The 22,493-nt window shown below is 45.1% G+C and overlaps 1 protein-coding gene across 1 annotated transcript in view; it reads left to right on the top strand.

Moving 5' to 3' along the window:
• Window positions 1-22,493, top strand: part of LOC137040661 (NLR family CARD domain-containing protein 3-like) — a 50,804-nt gene that overhangs the window by 832 nt on the left and 27,479 nt on the right. The window contains exons 2-3 of the mRNA XM_067416451.1: window positions 19,239-19,339; window positions 19,652-19,759. Of these exons, the coding sequence (XP_067272552.1) occupies window positions 19,281-19,339; window positions 19,652-19,759 (167 nt within the window). The 5' untranslated portion in view covers window positions 19,239-19,280. The remainder of the gene's footprint in view (window positions 1-19,238; window positions 19,340-19,651; window positions 19,760-22,493) is intronic.

Raw genomic sequence — 22,493 nt, 5'->3', positions numbered from 1 at the left:
ACTGCAAATTAAATTAAACTGCAATACAGAAATATAACAAACCGGGTTCATTTTTCCCACAGTTTAAAGCATATATTATATTTGGACTATAGAGCCATATGTCAGTTAAACATGTAGCGACTCAGGCGAATCAAACACACAATCGCCAGTTACATTTAACAAATATGTTTTGAAAGTTGTGCTTACTGACAGACCTTCCCCCAACACAACAGAGAAAGATTCTTCGTCACCCTGGAAACCATCTGATAAGATGTTTTATGGCTCAAAAGAATTTGGCCACATGAAGTCTTATACACAAAGAGCTTAAGACACAGAGCTTTTGCCTCAAATTATAGACAAACCATCTATAAATGAACATGCACCCCAGGTCATTATATGTAAACACATAACTGTCTTGTAAAATGTTTATTCCGTATGGTATTTTGCATCTTTTTGTCTTTGTCTTAACAAAGTACTAGTTCAGATAACCTCATATATGTCATGTCTCCTATCAAATTAATGCTCACTTCACGACTTACACTTCCATGTATATCACTTATTCAGAAAATGCAGTGTGTGTTTGTTGCATTAATTATAGTATGAAGACTCAGAGACCCACTGAGTCGAACTTTCAAACAAAGAGCCATAAATCTGCTGAGGAATTTCCCGCCGGGAAATCCCAACACTCTCATTGGTTAAGTCTAACCCTGGAGGGTGGGACTATTTCCAGACCTTAAAAGACCAGTGGAGACAATCTTCTCTCTCTTACTCCGTTCTCTTCTCTTCTCCGAAAATCTCTTGCTCTTACTTCTCCAACTCTCTCCCTGTGGGAGCCAACACCCACGGGGGGGGGGGATACGCAGGAACATACGCACACACACGAGAAGCCACAACTAGAGCAAGTATTATCTTCCAAATTCAACTGCTGTAAAGAGGGTGTGTTATTTTTCCGTTGGGACAAGTTAACTCCGTGAAGGTCGTATTTGAGGAACTGAAGGAAAGCTGTTTCTTACCCTCCCCCACTCTCTTTGTCTCTCTCTCTCTCCCTCTCTCTTTGTCTCTCTCTCTCTCTTTTATCTCTCTCTAACTTCAGTCTATTCATTATTCTCTTATGTATTCTTTCGTTAACATCTATACTTCTACTCTCTTGATGCATATTTAGTATGTACTTTCTGTGTGAATTGTAGTGTTATTTTTAGTCTGTGTTTATTAAACCTCCAAAAGACATTTAATGAGTTGAATCTGTTATTCTGCCACATACACAAAGTCAATGAAACTTACGATCCTAACGTTACCTAAACTGCTTATGCTACTATTTTAGTAAAGTGTTACGTCACCATTAAGTAAACAGGAAAAATGGAATAACATAACATACAAAGTGACCATAGAGACGCAATGATGGTGCAACAATTTAGTTTAATAAAGAATAAGACTTAACAAACAGAGCATGGTGGGAAATTAACACAAAAAAAACAACCCTGACTACACATGTCTGTAAAGAAAGGTGAAACTTGCCTACCTCCCGTCCAAACAAAAGACAAGTTGTCGTGAGTCTTCCGGTTCCTCTAGCTGCTACACTAAACTACCGACAAGATAAACAACGTGGAAAAAACCCCTCACCTTTCTCCCACCAGCTCTCAAAATAACCCATAAACTAAAACACATGATTATCCCCTTTCCGGAGCATAGTAAGATGTACGAGCGCGGTGCTTTCGCTCCGTCGATGGAAAAGAGCAGGTGGAAAATAGAAGCCTCCTCTCCGGACATCAGGCAGGTGTTTTTAAAGCGGTTGCCCAACCCACAATCAGTAACCAGCGGGACACAGCGCGGCCTCTAGGGGAGACAGAAGGAACAGCAGCAGCACAACCGCAACAGAGCAGCATAATTCACTTCACTCTTTAGCGTAACACCCCTACCCTTAAAAAAAATAAATTGGGGTTTAAATGAACTACAAAATTACAAAATTTTTACAAATGAACGTTTTTTTTTTTTACAAACCATTCAGCAACGGCTCCATAACCTGTTAAACTGAAACAAATGAGAAAAATATATATTAATGGGCAACAGTGCATTTTTTTTTTTTTTAATATTTAGATCCCACAATTTATTTGCAGGGATATTTCCCTCAAGCACGAGACAATGCATCTGCAACTACATTGTCACGTCCTCGAATGTGTCTAATCTCCAAGCTGTAACCTTGAAGAATCAAACTCCAACGCATTAAGCGCTGGTTACTATTACGCATGCGATCAAGAAAAACCAAAGGGTTATGATCTGTGTAAACCACAACCGGGCATGCAGAACCTCCGACATAAACCTCAAAATGCTGGACGGCGAGCACAAGAGAAAGGGCTTCCTTTTCTATTGTCGAATAAGCACGCTGATGACAATTAAATTTGCGCGAAAAGAAACAGACGGGGTGTTCAAGACCATCCCCGTCAAGTTGTAAAAGAACAGCTCCCGCTCCCAAGTCACTTGCATCCACAGCGATGGAAAAAGGCTGGGAAAAATCAGGAGCTGCCAGCACGGGCGCAGTAGTCAGCAGAGCTTTAACTGACTCGAAAGCAGCTTGACTTTGTGTAGTCCAGTTGTAGGTTACTTTTGAACTAAGCAAATCAGTAAGAGGCGAGGCAAAAGTTGAAAAGTTTTTACAGAATGACCGGTAGTAACCTACCATGCCAAGAAAACGACGGAGCTCGCGACGGGTAGTTGGAGGAGGATAATTCAAAATCGCCTCAACTTTACTCTGGACAGGACGCACCTGCCCACGGCCAACCACTTTACCCAGATATATCACGGTAGCCTGGCCAAACTCACACTTAGCCAGGTTAATGGTTAAATTAGCTCCCGACAGCCTGCGAAAGACAGTTGAAAGGTGGGTCATATGTGAAGGCCATGTGGCACTATAAACCACCAAGTCATCCAAATAGGCTTCGCAGTTAGGCACACCATCAAGAACGCCATTGATGAGCCTCTGAAAGGTGGCAGGGGCATTTCGAAGGCCAAAGGCCATGGCGGTATATTGCAGGAAGTGGTCTGGAGTCACGAAGGCGGAGACCTCTTTGGCACGAAGGGTCAACGGGACTTGCCAGTAACCTTTCAACAGGTCAATTTTACTGACAAATACAGCGGAACCCAGGCGATCAACACAATCGTCAATACGCGGTAATGGGTAACTGTCAGATTTAGTAACGGCGTTCACCCTTCTAAAATCTGTGCAGAAGCGCATGGAACCATCACTCTTTGGAACAAGTAAACATGGCGAGCTCCACGGGCTATTGCTAGATTCCGCGATCCCATTCTCCAGCATAAATTTTACCTCACTCTGAATTAACAACCTTTTATATGGGTTTGTGCGATAAGGGTGCTGTTTTATTGGGCATGTAGCCCCCACATCAATATCATGTTCAATTACCGTTGTGCGACGAGGCACATCAGGAAACAAACTCTCATGTTGTTCAATCAAAGAGATTAAATCCTTACGTTCTGACGCGGACAGCTTAGACAAAAATGAATCTAAGTCATTAAGAACCTCAGAATTCTTCATTCTCCCTTCAATAACTTCAACAGATGGAACACGACCCTCGTCCTCCAGCAAGGCATTCGCCACAGCACCCTGTTGTACCGACAGAGACACATGTTTAGCTGGCTTCACAGCCACCAGTGAAGAAACAACTTCAGCACCACATATCTTAGACAGCGCCACTTCTGTTGCGCAAGCATCATTGTTGACAGTAGGAGTACAAGGAGATTTGAGCTTAGAAATCGAACCCTCCTCTCGATCATGATACAATTTCAAACGATTAATATGGCATAGTGTGGTCTTTCTCCTTCGATCTGGTGTAGAGATGACATAATTCAAATCATTCACTCGCCGTTCGACACGATAAGGCCCACTGTAACGAGCCTGCAAAGCAGAACCCATTCCAGGAATCAACACAAGAACTTTATCACCCTCTCTAAAACTTTGAGAAACAGCCTTCTGATCAAACCTCTGCTTCATCCTTTTTTGACAAAGACCCAAATTATCTTTGGCCAACTGACATGCACAACGAAGCCTATTACGCATGTTGGACACGTAATCAGACAAACTTAGACACTTCTTAGGCTCAGCGAGCCACGATTCTTTCAACAGCTTTAAAGGCCCACGAACTGTGTGCCCAAAAACAAGTTCCGACGGGCTAAATCCCAAACTTTTCTGCACTACCTCGCGCACAGCAAAAAGAGCTAGCGGAACACCTTCATCCCAATCGCGCTGAAACTCGAGGCAAAAACTCTTGAGCATATTTTTCAACGTTTGATGACACCTCTCGAGTGCACCCTGACTTTGAGGACGATACGGGCTGGATGTAACATGATGGACCGCGAGCTGGCGCATAGCTTGAGCGAATACACGGGACATAAAATTAGTACCGCGATCTGACTGAATAGTTTTCGGAAGGCCAAAAAGAGAGAAAAAACCCATCAAGGCCTTAATAACGGCAGGAGCGGTGATTTTACGAAGCGGAACAGCCTCTGGAAAACGAGTCACACTACACATAATGGTTAGTAACCATTGATTCCCAGATTTTGTTCGAGGCAATGGGCCCACACAGTCTAATATAACGTGTTCAAAAGGCTCAGACGTAACAGGAATCGGCTGTAAAGGCGCAGGAGGAATCACCTGATTAGGTTTACCAACGATCTGACATAAATGACAGGTTCGGCAATACCTCACAACATCTCTTTTAATACCTGGCCAAAAAAAATGGCGCAAAATTCTGTCAGTGGTCTTATTTACGCCAAGATGACCCGCAAAGTGATGGTCATGAGCTAAACTTAAAACCTTATCCCGAAAAGAGACTGGAACAACCATTTGCAAAAAAACTCTCCACTCATCTTGTGCGGAGGCCATAAGAGGTCTCCACTTGCGCATTAAGACACCATCTCGTAAAAAGTAGCCGTGTGGCGAATGCTCAATGTCTTCTTCAGACTTAGCTTCTGAAAAAAAAGAAGACAGAGATGGGTCAATTTTCTGTTCTTTAATAAGCTGCTCCCGACTCATAGACAAATTAAGAACATCGTAAGGAAACGACAGTGAAGCAGAATTCAAAAGTAAATCACTGTCGCTAGGGAGTGAAGGTTGAGCAATAAAAGTATCACTAAGATCAAGTTGATCGTCGATTTCATTCTCCTTTTCATCTTTCGCCATAGCACGCGTAACCACGCTAGCAGAAAAAACATCAGGGAAGTTAATTGACAAGTCATCAGAGCATGTTTTTAACGATGCATGAGACACTATGGGGCAAGGCAAAACTTTTCCACCACACAAATCGTTACCAAGTAGCACTGCTACATTTTTAATAGGCAAGGAGGGACGTACGCCCATGATAACATTGCCAGTAACTAAGTCAGACACAAGAGAAATCTCATGCAGAGGGACATTAACATACCCCATTTCAAATCCACGTACAAGAATGCTATCACCAGTAAAAGTCTTATCACAAAAAGGCAACACATCTTGCACGATAAAACTCTGTGAGGCGCCCGTGTCACGCAGAATCTTTATTGGAATTTTTGAACACTCACCAGGCAAAGAGACAAAGCCATCCATTATAAAAGGTGCAAAACTATGATTGTCAGTATTAGCATTGTCCCCACTCACAGGCATGTTCGCAACACACAAACCCACCTCCGATCGATAAGAAGCTGGTTGACCCGCCGCCTTATTTTTACGCTTCAGAGAATAACACTCAGCCAGAACATGACCACGTTTCTTACAATAGGCGCAGGTCGGAACTGTAACGTTAGACCCTGACGAACGCCGGTCCGGAGAGCGGGCAGAAACAGGCACGTTTTCTCTAGACATCTTAGAGACATTCGATTGATTTGAAACATTGGTTGAAAATTTAGGATTAGAAGGAACACGTTTATGTGTGAGTACATACTCGTCAGCAAGCACAGCCGCACGAGCAGGAGTCAAATTCTTATGCTCACTAACATGCGTAGCAACTGTTTGAGGAAGACCGTTTTTAACATCTTCAAGAATAATCAGATCACGAAGAGCTTGAAAAGTTGTTACTTCTTGAGAACTAAGCCAACGATCAAACAACATTTCTTTCTCCCTAACATACTCGACATAGGTAAGAGCTTCAGGTTTATAATAATTACGAAACTTTTGTCGATAAGCCTCCGGCACAAGAGCATAGATGCGAAAAACAGCATGTTTGACTTTATCGTAATCTGCTGCGTCTTCAAGAGTTAATGAGGAGTAAGCTTCCTGCGCTTTCCCAGTGAAAACACATTGTAACGTCATGGTCCAAATTTCTTTGGGCCATTTAAACGTTGTCGCTACGCGTTCGAAATGTGCAAAAAATTTGTCAACCTCGCTTTCACTAAAAGGTGGAACGAGGCGAATATTACGAGTTATATCACATTGATCTGGCTTGAACGGAACACCAGCCTCACGGGCTTTCAGCTCAAGCTCTTTAATACGTAATGCCTGCGCAAGCTCAAGATCTTTCAATCTAAACTCGTGATCTCTTTTTTCTCGTTCTCGTACTGTCTGTCTGTCAGCCTCCAACCTAGTTTTTTCGCGCTCCCATTCAATTTCCTTTTCTCTTAACTGTAAACGTTTCAATTCTAGTGCTGCTTTACTGGGTGAAGGTGACGAATCAATAGGAAGACGTTTACCCTGATCGGGTGCCGTAGATACATCCGAAGACACTTTCCCAAACACTCCAATTTCTCGCAAATCTTCCATAAGTTTATCTTGCAAATCAGCCTTGGAAGGGCTACCACTCACCTCAAGCTTATAGTGGCCAGCGATTCTAACAAGGTCATCACGCGTAACACTTAACAAAATATCCTGTGAAGGAGCCAGAATAGACGCGTCTAAATCGAACATTGCGAGTGACAAAAAATTCCCTAAACGAGCAAAAGGGGAAAAAAAGAAAAATATACACCATAAAACTACAGCCATAAAGAACAAAGGGCGGTTCAAACAAATGCGCACTCACAGCGCGCAGTGCGACCACCACAGAAAAGATTTTCACAAAAATGAAAATCAGAAAAAATATATATATATTTTTTTTTAACAAATATGGTTCAAAACCCGACTAAACGAGCCCCCATTTATATGTTACGTCACCATTAAGTAAACAGGAAAAATGGAATAACATAACATACAAAGTGACCATAGAGACGCAATGATGGTGCAACAATTTAGTTTAATAAAGAATAAGACTTAACAAACAGAGCATGGTGGGAAATTAACACAAAAAAAACAACCCTGACTACACATGTCTGTAAAGAAAGGTGAAACTTGCCTACCTCCCGTCCAAACAAAAGACAAGTTGTCGTGAGTCTTCCGGTTCCTCTAGCTGCTACACTAAACTACCGACAAGATAAACAACGTGGAAAAAACCCCTCACCTTTCTCCCACCAGCTCTCAAAATAACCCATAAACTAAAACACATGATTATCCCCTTTCCGGAGCATAGTAAGATGTACGAGCGCGGTGCTTTCGCTTCGTCGATGGAAAAGAGCAGGTGGAAAATAGAAGCCTCCTCTCCGGACATCAGGCAGGTGTTTTTAAAGCGGTTGCCCAACCCACAATCAGTAACCAGCGGGACACAGCGCGGCCTCTAGGGGAGACAGAAGGAACAGCAGCAGCACAACCGCAACAGAGCAGCATAATTCACTTCACTCTTTAGCGTAACATAAAGTAAACTGTACAACCATTTGAAATATTGATTGGTCCTGATCAGTAAAATTAATGTTTCTTATGCGCTCGTAAAGCAGTAATCCCTTATTGAGAATTGATTTGAAAAGTCTATAACTAATTTGCAGGACAAACTTAGTAGGATAATTTCAAGCAATTTCATAAAGGGTTACTTGTATTTAATTAAACAATTTTCCCTATCGGAAAATTTTAATACGTAATGAACAACTGGCAAATTACATTCATAAATTCATGAATATTGAATATTAAATCCCTTTTGAGTTAATTATTCCCCGAGACATTAAACTCATTAGTCGTAGTTGTTACATGTATTTGGTGGAGAAATACCGGGCAAGTTTCAAACGTTTGTGTATGTGTGAATGATATTCATATTCTATTCATTGTGTATTTTTGAGGTATTAATAACCTGCACGCGCGTTTTGTTTCGTTTTTGTTTTGTTGTTGTTTGGAGAATTGTGAGGTAACGCGCAAAGCGAACCCAAGCATAAACAGACGCTGGGTAACGCGCAAAGCGAACCCAAGCATAAACAGACGCTGGGTAACGCGCAAAGCGAACCCAAGCATAAACAGATGCTGGGTACCGCGCAAAGCGAACCCAAGCATAAACAGATGCTGGGTACCGCGCAAAGCGAACCCAAGCATAAACAGATGCTGAGAAATGTTGAAGTAGCCGGATTATATTAATGAAAATATGAACGGTACACGCAAAGCGAACCCAAGCATAAACAGATGCTGAGAAATGTTGAAGTAGCCGGATTATATTAATGAAATATGAACAGTACGAAAATCCGCGTGATCTCCGAAAAACTCTGCAGCCGTAGGCACAATAGGGTTTATCCGCGTGATTTCCAAACAAATGTATTGTAGAAAACCCATACATTTGACTCGAGCAATATATTATGTGTTCCATCAAAATAATGAGATTTTGATGTAGTCTGTAGACACGTACGTTGCGTTATCCCGCTTGATCTGAACTACGGAAAGTTTCTATCATTGCGGAAGATTGGGACAGGGCGAGACTCTCCTGTACAATATAAGGGGCCTCAGAATAATTATTATATCGTTAAGATAAACGATAACTCCTGGTTTAAGTCTGGCTTAGCTAACCAAAGACCTGAGACCTAAAACATTTGAATCAAAAATGCTGAAAACCGTCACCCATATTGATAAATGTCTATTGGAGTCCATGTAAAATGCGTGAATAGGCAGACGGAAAATTCCTGCTGTCACCCGTGCACATAAAGTGCAGTCCTTTTTAAATGAGTGCAAAAGCCAGTAAAGGGTAGAAAACGCCGCTTGCAGAACGCCAGGGCGACTCAGAAATTGCAACGCCGCTTGCAAACCGCCAGAGGGCGACTCAAGAATTGCAACGCCGCTTGCAGAACGCCGGAGGGCGACTCAAGAATTGCAACGCCGCTTGCAAAACGCCAGAGGGCGACTCAAGAATTGCAACGCCGCTTGCAGAACGCCGGAGGGCGACTCTAAAACCAGACAAAGCCATCTGGTGAGCATTTCCGCCTAACTAACTCTAGTCTAGGGTGGGCGCAACAGCGCCATCGTGTGGATAAATTCGGATAGTTTCACTCTCCGTTATTTGATTCTGCCTTAACAAAATAAGTTTAAGCCTATAAATTGTTTATTGCTTACTGTTGTACACAGTTTCATTTATACAATTTTTCTAGCAACAACCAAGTCTCCTTTCTTGCTGATTAAACACCCTTATTCGAATTTGAAGTTTAAAAAGAAACATAACTTCCTCTAACTCAAAGTGAAATTAGGTTTAAGTCACAGACAGTCCAATTGGAAGGAAGGACGCCACCGTGTGGCTATACCTGCTAAGTCAGCCCACCACTAACTCCCTAATCCCTTTCTGATTAATTCTTTTATTTGGATAACTCCCACTTAGAGATTAATCGTTATAGGATAGGATTTTTGATTGGCTTTCTTTTATTTGATTTTTCCTTACAGGCTTATTTAAATTTCATTTAAACTTGCTTTGAATATAATTTGAATTAAGTTGAGCTTCTAATTTTTTTATTTTTTTTTATTTTATTTATAATTTTATTTTAATTTTTAATTTTCAATTGTAATTTTTAATTTTAATTTATTTTTTTTTTAATTAAAAAATTATTATTATTATTATTTTTTTTATTATTATTATTTTTTCTCTCTGCAAAAGTTTTTCTTTTCCCCTACCATTGGGAATAAAGCTCAGTCTGGTAATTACAAACAGTATCAAAAGTGCTTTTGTTTTATCATTACTTGACAGAAACTTTTGCCTTTTTCTAAATTGCTCTTGATATTTGATCTTCCACTTAAGCGACCTCAATTCACCCCGGATGAGCTAAATGGGATAACCCATAGTACAAGCCGAATTTTAGTATATCTTGAGCATTAAGCCTATTAGTTTTCCCTAACACTCCCGGCGCGCACGCTGACATTCCTTTCATTACAGACCAATTCATCTTGTGTTTGTTTCCACTGTGCTCTTTCCTATCCTCACTGTTGGACTATCACGATTGTGTTTCTTTCAGTTCACCAAGAGACCCCAAGGAGAATTAGATAGTCCCGGGACGACCGAGCAGCAGTTCACCAAGTGACCCCCCAGGGCTACCGCCCACCTAATTGTCTAAATTGTCTAATTTTCTAACTGTCTACATCAGTTAGCCAAAATTCCCAGCTATCCGTACGATAGCTCGTTAGCTTAGAACAAGCTTGCATTGGCTCTCTCTCTGTGTGTGTGTGTGTGCTGTGTTTCTCTCGTCCACAGTAAGCCGGCATGTCCCGTGCATCCAGTTCCGCCGTCCCGTGGGATCGCCTAACAACATGGCTGGAAGCGCTAACGGCCACCAGTCAAGGAAGTCTGGGGCAGCCGAGCCAGGAGCAACTGGACACCGAGCTAGACCAGCTGATGACACACGACCCCACGCACAGCTACTCCAACAAGGAAGTGGCCAAGATCCTCGGAAGCCTCGCCCACGTCCTCATCGCACAGGCACGTCTAAGCGAAGGGAGCTACGACAACCTGGAACAGGAGGCAGCAACGCTAAAGCTTCAAGCCAAGGAGGCCCGGAGAGACCAAGCCCTCACCCAGCTTCGTCTAGATCAGCTTCTGGACACAGAGAAAGACGACGAAACAGACAAAGAACAAAGAAAAGAAATAGAAAGACTTCAAAAGACCCTGGAGGAGCTCCGTCGTGACACCGACCGACGAGTACAGTCAGAGAAAGACGCCAGGAAACACCTCGACGAACAGCTTCGGCGTGGCGAATCCCTCCTGGAGAGAGCCACTGATGAACTTAAAGACAGAGACATTAAAGCTAAAGTCTATGCAAAACATTTGCAGTCGGCACAAGCCGAGATCGACGAGCTCATCCAGCAAAGACACGAGCTCAAAAATGAACTTGACATGGTGCAAAGAGAACTGAGACAATCATATATAGTGCAACGTTACCGGAAGGGGGAAACACACAACACACAGTTTCCCCTGACCAGTTACTCCGCACATTTTAGCCACGACGCAAGAGCTACGAAGGGGAATGACAGCCCCCTGTTTAAAAGAGAACCCGCCAGTCTCCACGAATCCCCGTCAGCAGCAAAGGAAAGGACGCCCTTCCAGGAAGTCAAGGTCAACAGCCACAAAGCTTCAAAGAACCTCGACAAGCTGGCCAGAAATATTCCTACCTTCAGCCCCGACCCGGCAGGAGGACACGACGTCCACGCATACTTAAAAGACATAGACTTTTACTTACAAACTGTCGCTCACGCAAACAACTGGGACAGACTGTACCTGCTCAGGGCCACGTCTAATCGTGACGTACGCAGCTTTCTGGATCGACAACCAGAGGCCATCAAAGCGGACTACTGGCATCTACGACAAGCTCTAATTCGTGAGTACTCCGACCCCGAGTCAGACCAGGGGTTCATCACTGCCATGGACCTTAAGCAAGCTCGACTTGAGACCTCACAGAACTTTTATAACAGACTGTGACGTGCCTACTTCGGGACACGTAACGACCCAGGCATGGAGGAGGACATCAACTTCAAAACTCTTTTCCTCCGAAACCTGCACCCTACCATCAGTTACCACCTGGGGGTGCTGGCGTGCCCGCACAGCATGGGCACGCAACAGTTAAGAGACTTGGCTCACAAAGCTTACGTCAAACAGAAAACCATTTCTGAAAAGACTGTAAAACAGCCCACCATCTGCCCTGTCTCTGAGCACCGCCCAAAGCTAACCCTAGAGGGCGCCCAACAGAACCACAGTTACCGACCCGTCAACAGAGAGTCCAAACCACTCCAAGCCAGCAGAGGGCAGCGTGGTCATAATGGCGACCGTCCACGGTACCAGAGCGATCGCTCTAAAGGATTCTGGGACCCGCCTCGCCCAGAAAGCCAGCGAAGAGGCCACTCTCGACGGGACAATGGTAGGCCCAGACCTGAACCCACGTCTGGCAAAGAAAGTGTAGCTGCTTCTGAAGTTACAGAGCTCATAAAGATCCTGAAAGAGCTCCTCCGACAGAAACCTCACAAGGAAGACAAGAAGGACGGACCAGGTACAGCACAACTAGACATGATACCTGAAATCAACCTTCCCGCCCTTCCTGCAACTGAATCATCCACCCTGAACACTGTTCCCCAACCACGGACTAGTGTACTAACTGTTGCACCCCCACACGTCAGCAGCACACCCACACGACAGCTGACAGCAACAGCCTCTAATCAAGACAGTATCACGGGACAGCCCAGCGTACCAGAAAGCGCTGCTTTGATTGTTTGCACGCATAATGAGACACTTGACACATATCCAGACGGCTTATCAAGCAACACACAGGTCCCCACACCAAGACTCCTGGGAAACCTAATCGAGAAGGGGATGGCTCGAAAACTCTATCTGACTATCACTATGGAAAGGGAATTTAAGCTCGAAGCCCTAGTTGACACTGGCTCCGACCTCACGCTTATATCCGCCCAACTGTTTGAAAGACTCAGATTTGAAGCACAGAGGAAAAATCGCACCCTTAACCTTCACACTTGTAAGCTAAATGTGCAGTCGTATAGCCAAAACGACATCCAGCTCAAGCACGTAGCTTCCATCCACCTGACAATTGGACCTATGAGGCTGATACACCCAGTCTATATCTCCCCTATGAACACTTATCCGTTTCTCATCGGAAAAGACCTGCTGGACCGCTTCGAACCCGTACTGGACTTCAAACAGCTGAAAGTCTGGGCTCAAGTGCGTGACCCTCTGCCCCTTCAGACACACACATCGTCTGAGCAAGACTGTCAAGTCACAGAGGTCACGGGAACTCCCACAGAGCCAGACTGCCAGGTCACAAAGGCCACGGGACCCCCTGCAGCACACTGTGACAACACAGCCTCAGCCCCAAAGCCAAGTTCAAGTTCGCTACTTTGCACATTTCAGCTATCCAAAGACTCTGATGCCTTCTGCCCCCAGGTCATGAATGACCTACAGCTGAATGACATTATCACAACGAACAGTATCCCTGCACTGTGGGCAGACAACTCAACCAAAAGTCTACCACTGTGCAATGCAATCAGTAGAAACACACCACACGGCGACATGTGGGCACCCCCAAACCCCACATCCAGCCCAATTGTTGCAGTGCTAACCCACAGCAAGCGATCGACACCGGCTACAATGCCTCCCTTGCAGCTGCTATCGCTAACGCCGCAGTTTTCACACAACGATATTGCGGATACGCAAGCCTCTGACACTGCAACAAAGACAATTCTTGACCTCCTCTCAGACCCCTCCAACCGCCCTATCACTGACTCTGAGCTCATTGATGACTCTAGCCACAAGCATCTGCATAACTCCAGACACATGATGCGTATTATGGACAACATTCTCTGGTTTGCACCCGATGGCAACACAGCGCCACAGCTTGTAATGCCACGGTCGCAAAGGGGGGTGATGCTAATGTACGCCCACAACACACCATGTGCTGGACACCACGGCACCAGAGCCACGCATGACACACTGAAACAGGTGGCATATTGGCCTGGGATGCATCAAGAGACGGCAGAGTATGTTAGAGAATGGCTAGTTCGCTGCCAGTTCCAACCAGCAAACCCGAGCCACAGAGCCCCACTGCAACACAGAGGGACCACGTTCCCATGGTCAAACCTACAAATCGACCGGGTAGAACCCCTGCCCAGGTCCACAAAAGGCAAAAAGTACTTTCTCACAGTGGTGTGCCAGTTTACCAAGTGGGTAGAGTGTCTGCCAGCACCCAACGACACCGCCCAGACCACGGCATACCACCTGATGAATCACATCTTTTTCCTGCCAAGATTGCCACTGAGAATCAACTCAGACAGAGGCATCCACTTCACTACTGAGGCCATGCAACAGATCTGGAAATGCCTAAGAAACGCGGCCGTGATCATGCTCCTGTGCCTCCAGACAATCAGAGGCCAGCCACCACCAGACATCATCACACCAGGTCCAGCCTCGGGCATCGTACTGAGAGAGCAACCTGGACTGCTGATCACCAACTGCAAATGAATCCTCAAAAGAAAGACATACTCTCCTGAACTTCACATCAGCAGCGCAAGCTCCTCCAGCCCTGCACACAAACACAAAGGGGGGGAGGAGCCCAAGCCCTCTGCCTAACCTTACACCAGCTTCAAGAACCTTCTCCTCCAACACCAGTTAGTCATCTTGTAGGCAGTACTGCCAAGCCCCACACTATGTCATGCATGTGATTTGAGAAAGAAGGCCTTTAACGAACACAAGGCCGCCTCTGAAGGGATTCTCAAAACCCCAATGACTTTGAACTTTGAAACAGAGAAACCAAAGTGGATCACCAGAAGGCACCCAGCCTGGCCACAATGCGAGGCACCCTCTGGAAAAGTTCCTAGTCAGCATAGGACATAAAAGTGTCAAGATGCACAGTCCATCTTCCTAGGCAGGAGACCTAAAGGACTGACTGGCCATTGCGAGGAACATGGTTCCACCCAGGGCTGCAGAAAGCCCACAGCACACCTGCACCACACAAACGGACTTCTGGATGACAGGTGACGCACCGTCAGGGCACCTGCTGCCTCGACACCTGCTGCACAAGCACAGAGACCTGAACTGGCTACTGTTTGCCTTATCTGCCGTGGAACGACCATCACTCCAGGAGACACAAACAACTGGAGCCTAACATGGCTATGGTGTGTCTGATCTTCCTGAATCTTTGATATCGCTCGTTGTTGTCCATAGGAGGGACAACAACTAGCGAAAGGGGGGATTATGTAGCGACTCAGGCGAATCAAACACACAATCGCCAGTTACATTTAACAAATATGTTTTGAAAGTTGTGCTTACTGACAGACCTTCCCCCAACACAACAGAGAAAGATTCTTCGTCACCCTGGAAACCATCTGATAAGATGTTTTATGGCTCAAAAGAATTTGGCCACATGAAGTCTTATACACAAAGAGCTTAAGACACAGAGCTTTTGCCTCAAATTATAGACAAACCATCTATAAATGAACATGCACCCCAGGACATTATATGTAAACACATAACTGTCTTGTAAAATGTTTATTCCGTATGGTATTTTGCATCTTTGCGGGGGGGCTGACACTTAAGCCATGCCACCAATGCAGGCCCTCCAAGCAGGCCTCAGCCCTTCCAAAAATCTTCTCTTCTACAATCCGATCTTCAAGAACACGAAGCATCGCTAAAGCAAACAGCCGCTTCCCTCCCAACCTCGGAAAGAACCACCGGATACGCAGGAACAAACGCACACACGCGAGAAGCCACAACTAGAGCAAGTATTATCTTCCAAATTCAACTGCTGTAAAGAGGGTGTGTTATTTTTCCGTTGGGACAAGTTAACTCCGTGAAGGTCGTATTTGAGGAACTGAAGGAAAGCTGTTTCTTACCCTCCCCCACTCTCTTTGTCTCTGTCACGTCACAAACAAGGGAAAAGGGTGCGAGGACTCAAGTGCAGAAAATGATAATTTATTATAAAATAAAACATAAACTCAAAACAAAACCCACGAGGGGGAAAAACACATAATAGAATAATATAAATACAAACTTAAACAAACCAACAGAATCACGGGGAGGACGGAAGACGCAGACATTACACAAGGATCCAACCCAGACTGACAAACACAAGGAGCTTATAAAGGGAAGAAATCAAGAGGGAACAGGTGGGAGAAATCAACACTAATCAGATAACAAGGGGGAGGGATCAGACAATGACAGGAGCACATGCAAGACATGACAAAACCCACATGTGCACACAAGACAGGACAGGCATGTGACATTACCCCCTCCTTAAGGAGCGGCTACCAGACGCTCCACTAGGGACGGGCGGGACAGACCAGGGGGGACGGGAGGGACACACCAGGGCGGGACGGGAGGGAGAGACCAGGGCGGGACGGGAGGGACAGACCAGGGCGGGACGGGAGGGACAGACCAGGGCGGGACGGGAGGGACAGACCAGGGCGGCACGGGAGGGACAGACCAGGGGGGCACGGGAGGGACAGACCAGGGGGGCACGGGAGGGACAGACCAGGGGGGCACGGGAGGGACAGACCAAGGCAGGACAGGAGGGACAGACCAAGGCAGGACGGGAGGGACAGACCAAGGCGGGACGGGAGGGACAGACCAAGGCGGGACGGGAGGGACAGACCAGGGTGGGACGGGAGGGACAGACCAGGAAGGAACAGACAAGGGAGGGGTAAACAAGGGAGGGACAAGGAAAACAAAAAGTTCAGGAGGCCATGGTGGCCCACAAAGTTCGAATGGCCAGGGCGGCCTGCCGAGTTCGGGAGGCCCACCGAGTTCAAGCGGCCAGGGCGGCCCGGAGAGTTCAGGCAGCCAGGGCGGCGCGGGTAGAGCAGGGCGGGGAGGCGCGGGCAGAGCAGAACTCCTGGGTGGTGCGGCCAGTGCAGGGAGCGCCAGGGAGGTGCGGCGAGAGCAGGACGCCTCAGCGGCGCACGGAGAGCAGGACGCCTCAGCGGCGCACGGAGAGCAGGACGCCTCAGCGGCGCACGGAGAGCAGGACGCCTCAGCGGCGCACGGAGAGCAGGACGCCTCAGCGGCGCACGGAGAGCAGGACGCCTCAGCGGCGCACGGAGAGCAGGACGCCTCAGCGGCGCACGGAGAGCAGGACGCCTCAGCGGCGCACGGAGAGCAGGACGCCTCAGCGGCGCACGGAGAGCAGGACGCCTCAGCGGCGCACGGAGAGCAGGACGCCTCAGCGGCGCACGGAGAGCAGGACGCCTCAGCGGCGCAGGGAGAGCAGGACGCCTCAGCGGCGCAGGGAGAGCAGGACGCCTCAGCGGCGCACGGAGAGCAGGACGCCTCAGCGGCGCACGGAGAGCAGGACGCCTCAGTGGCGCAGGGAGAGCAGGACTCCTCAGCGGCGCAGGGAGAGCAGGACGCCTCAGCGGCGCAGGCAGGGCGTTGGGGAAACTTCTCCAGTCCAGCAGTATCCACCAGCACTGGGACCACCGGAATACGATCTGCTGGCATTGGGACCACCGGAACATGATCTGCCGGAACTGGGACCACCGGAACACGATCCACCAGAACAGGGACCACCGGAACACGATCCACCGGCACAGGGACCACCGGAACACGATCCGCTGGAACTGGGACCACCGGAACTGCCTCCGGGGCTTCGGATAAAGCCCTGTGCTCCTTCCACGCATGCAGGACTGCCACCACAAAGCATCCCATCACAGCCCTCCAGGCCGTTTCCGGACTCGGGACCACCGGAACGGAGTCCACCGGCACAGGGACCACCGGAAAACGATCCACCGGCACAGGGACCACCGGAACACGATCCACCGGCACAGGGACCACCGGAACACGATCCACCGGCACAGGGACCACCGGAACACGATCCACCGGCACAGGGACCATCGAAGCACGATCCACCGGCACAGGGACCACCGGAGCACGATCCACCGGCACAGGGACCACCGGAACACGATCCACCGGCACAGGGACCACCGGAACACGATCCACCGGCACAGGGACCACCGGAACACGATCCACCGGCACTGGGACCACCGGAACACGATCCACCGGCACTGGGACCACCGGAACACGATCCACCGGCACAGGGACCACCGGAACACGATCCACCGGCACAGGGACCACCGGAACTGGGACCACCAGAACACGATCCACCGGAACTGGGACCACCGGAGTTGTGGATGACACCCTGTGCTTCTCCCAAGCATGCAGGACTGCCACCACAAAGCCTCCCATAACAGCCCTCCAGGCCATGTCTGGACTCGGGATTCCCGGACTCGGGACCCCCGGGACTGGCACCGAGGGAGAACTTCTCTGCTGAGTCCTCATTGTATGGTTGGATCCTTCTGTCACGTCACAAACAAGGGAAAAGGGTGCGAGGACTCAAGTGCAGAAAATGATAATTTATTATAAAATAAAACATAAACTCAAAACAAAACCCACAAGGGGGAAAAACACATAATCATAAAACATGAACCAAAGACTCAAACCAAAGGAATCACGGGGAACTGGGAGACGTAGACGAGACATACACAAGGATCCAACCCAGACTGACAAACACAAGGAGCTTATAAAGGGAAGAAATCAAGAGGGAACAGGTGGGAGAAATCAACACTAATCAGATAACAAGGGGGAGGGATCAGACAATGACAGGAGCACATGCTAGACATGACAAAACCCACATGTGCACACAAGACAGGACAGGCATGTGACAGTCTCTCTCTCTCTCCCTCTCTCTTTGTCTCTCTCTCTCTCTTTTATCTCTCTCTAACTTCAGTCTATTCATTATTCTCTTATGTATTCTTTCGTTAATATCTATACTTCTACTCTCTTGATGCATATTTAGTATGTACTTTCTGTGTGAATTGTAGTGTTATTTTTAGTCTGTGTTTATTAAACCTCCAAAAGACATTTAATGAGTTGAATCTGTTATTCTGCCACATACACAAAGTCAATGAAACTTGTGATCTAACGTTACCTAACTGCTTATGCTATTATGTTAGTAAAGTAAACTGTATGACCATTTGAAATATTGAACTTGTCCTGATCAGTAAAGTTAATGTTTCTTATGCGCTCGTAAAGCAGTAATCCCTTATTGAGAATTGATTTGAAAGCCTATAACTAATTTGCAGGACAAACTTAGTAGGATAATTTCAAGCAATTTCATAAAGGGTTACTTGTATTTAATTAAACAATTTTCCCTATCGGAAAATTTTAATACGTAATGAACAACTGGCAAATTATATTCATAAATTCATGAATATTGAATATTAAATCCCTTTTGAGTTAATTATTCCCCGAGACATTAAACTCATTAGTCGTAGTTGTTACAAACACATTAAATTATCTGCTATAAGATCATTTGATTATTCCACATGTCAGTATATTGTTTTATAACTCACTTGATTTTATATAATGCTCTTTTTTCACTTTACATTCTTGATTATTTCCTGAACTGCCGTGCTATTGATCTCAGTGACATATGGTCATCTGTAGCTCAAACTGAATGATCGTGTTCAGAAACCAGAGCTGATCTGTGTTCAGTGGCCGTTTAGCTGCAGTATGGCAGAGGAGCGAGGAAAGCACTCTCTCTCTAAGATGAGTCTCTCAGAGGAACAGAGGTAAGACTCTTTCACACAATCATTATTAACACTAATTACCTTTCAGGGGTTTGTCTTTTCTTTGTGAAGAACAAAACCTTAACAAGCATTGTTTTATGTTTGCAAATACTAAACCATTTAAAAATATATATAATGATGACTTGACTTAAAAACACAACTAATACCTTCTTCAACAAATCAAATCTACATGGTAAAGAGGGCTTTATAGACAGTGTCACAGTTAATAACTTACAAACATAAAGAGCTGATAAGATTGAGACTAAAGTATGTCCTGTAAAGTGTTTTCCCCTTCTCTGTTCTTTGTGTCATTAGTGTAAGATCAGGCTCAGGTGTGTCCAGCTCTGTGTCTGTGAAGAGTGACCGTTCAAAAGATGGTGATATGCCGAACTTCAGTGAGGAAACACCATCATCTGCCAAAAGGTATTTCACGTGTTTCTTATTTTTGGTCACATGTGGACTAGGGCTGGGCGATTAGAGGGTATCAGTATTTATCAACGGTACACCGCTGTTGGTAATATATACAAAAATGTCAATATAGCGCTCGATACTTTCATTAAAATGCGTGTGTGTCGTCCGTATCAGATGTTTTGAAGAATCAGCGTGCTACCATTGACAAGCAAACAACTAGAGCTCGACCGATTCATCGGTTTTGCAGATTAATCGGCACTGATAGCTGATTGGTGGAACAATCCGTTATCTGCAAAAATCAATACCGATAGTTTTCCGGTTGATGAGTTCACACTTACATCAATTAAATAGAGTAAAGATATGTTTTGATATTTAAAGGAGTTTTAATTGAGTAAGTGAGGAGACGGGGTGGTGGGGGGAGGCTAAGAAACTGTCAATGACAGGAAGGTGAATTGTCAATGTGAGAAAGGTCTGCTGCATTATATAGCACCACAGCGGCCTCTAGAGGACAAATAAAAACCTATCACTGACGTATCCATACATAATTTAAATATAAGTACTCTGAAAAAGAAAGTATAAAATGTGAGTGTGTGTAGACCTCTCAGGACTGTTTTAAAGACAGCTCATTATTTCCATTCACTCCACCTTCTCCCGTCTGGGCTCTTTCCAAAGCCACGCCCCCAAAACACATGAACGCGCCTCACCGACCAATCAGCTGGAAGAGCATTATTGACCTGAGAGGAGCGGTGTGCAATCAATGTAGTGACATCATGTCAGAATCACATGTGATAAAACATCTAACTTCATCAGTATGAATATAAACAGATAAGATGTCTTTAGTCCTCACTATCAAGCTAGAATACCGGTACTGCTAAAGTTTAAAATATATTTGTTTAATTCGTAACAAGCTAGTTATATTTATAAGGCAAAGCTAAAAACGGGTAGCATTGATACATGTTTCCCCCAATAACATCAGTTATACTGTCATGAAGATGAATATCGTGTAAGATTGTGAGAAAAAGTGAGAAAATTAAGGAAACAAAAGTAGAATGCTGATGTTCACAGACAGCTCACATTGATTTACACTGCTCAGATTGAGTTAAGGTTTAAGGCTCTTTCACACTGGACGCGATTTTGACGTGCAAATAATTCGCGCGATGGTTTTTTCCACACCGAACGCGAATGTGCTGAGGCGAAAAAACAACATTTATTTTTTTCGTTTCGATGTCGATTTTTTTTTTTTACTCTAGAGGCGACAAAAACAGCTTCAACCAATCACATAAAGGAAACAAAGGTGACGAAATGTCCAGTTGATGTCACGAGCTATTCAATCAACTTTAACCTTTGGCAGGCATGGCATTTCTCATGAGATTACAACTGTAAGCTGTACAGCTGCAGCTGTGTTTGCCCACTGTATGCTACAGACAGCAATATCTTATACCCTTTTATAAATAGTTGATTTTTTTTTTAACATTGTGTCCACGATTATGGAAAGTGAACGTGTTGCCATCAGTAGGCTACGTCTGTGGCACTGAAATGCTTACATGTGACTCGACTGGAAACCCATATGAAAAAAAAACCTATATGGTTCATATATAGCGACTTACTTAAATCAGTCAGAATTATCTTATATGTTTAATGTAAGTCCCATATATGTCATACACAAAATCAGACCGTTTATGGCCCATTTCATACTAAAAAGCACACAGAAAACTTTTGGGTCATGTATGAATACTGCAAAAATCTTATATGAGTTTTACATGTAAACAGTATGCAATGGTATATGGTATTAGCAGAAAATACATGATATTCATATACAAATCATATAAAGTACTTATACTGAATCATATGCTAGTCATATTAAAGTCATATAGGATTTATTTATATTTTGTGTCATTTGTTTATATGCTTTTTATACAGATTTCATATGTTTTTAATAGGGAAATGGTGTGTTAGCTCTTCAAGTTTATATAATATACATATAAATACATATAATAATCATACATGATTTCAGTCAATATTACAACATCTCTGCATATACTAACCATATATGATATCAGTCAATGACATACACAAATTTGTGATGGAAACACTTTTATTTCAACACAAAATGAAATAATCAAATTATACTCCACATGAGTAATTTACAATTACAACTTGATAGCAAACTGAACTTTGCTCAGGAAAAAAACAAAACCCAAAAAACAACAACAAAATACACTGAACACTGTGTAATGGCCATCAATCAAAGATAATGAACGGATTAGTTCACCCCAAAATCAAAATTGACTGATAATTTACTCACCCCCATCTCATCCAAGATGTTCATGTCTTTATTTCTTCACTGGAAAAGAAATTAAGTTTCTTGAAGAAAACATTCCAGGATTGTTCATCATATAATGCTTTTCAGTTACAACCAAAATGTTGAAGGTCCAAATCAACGCCGTTTCAAAGGGCTTCATAGCCTCTGCGTGATCCCAGATGAGGAATAGGGTCTTATCTAGGGTTGCCACCCGTCCCTTGAAATACGGAATCGTCCCGTATTTTCAGAAAAAATGGCTCGTCCCGTATCAAAGCAATACGGGACGCGATTTGTCCCGTATTCTACATAGGTCCATCCGCATTGTGTGAAGACACGTCCTATTCTGCCCCTAATTGGGTCGCTGCCGTCGTTGGTTTGTTTGATTGGTTTGTTTCAGGTTCACGGGCCGTGAATCACGGCCAATCAGAGTCAGAAGAGGTATAG

This window comes from Pseudorasbora parva, chromosome 14 (assembly GCF_024679245.1).
Source record: "Pseudorasbora parva isolate DD20220531a chromosome 14, ASM2467924v1, whole genome shotgun sequence".
NCBI lineage: Eukaryota > Metazoa > Chordata > Actinopteri > Cypriniformes > Gobionidae > Pseudorasbora > Pseudorasbora parva.
Note: the sequence above shows the minus strand (reverse complement) of the source record. Positions and strands in the feature narration are given on the sequence as shown.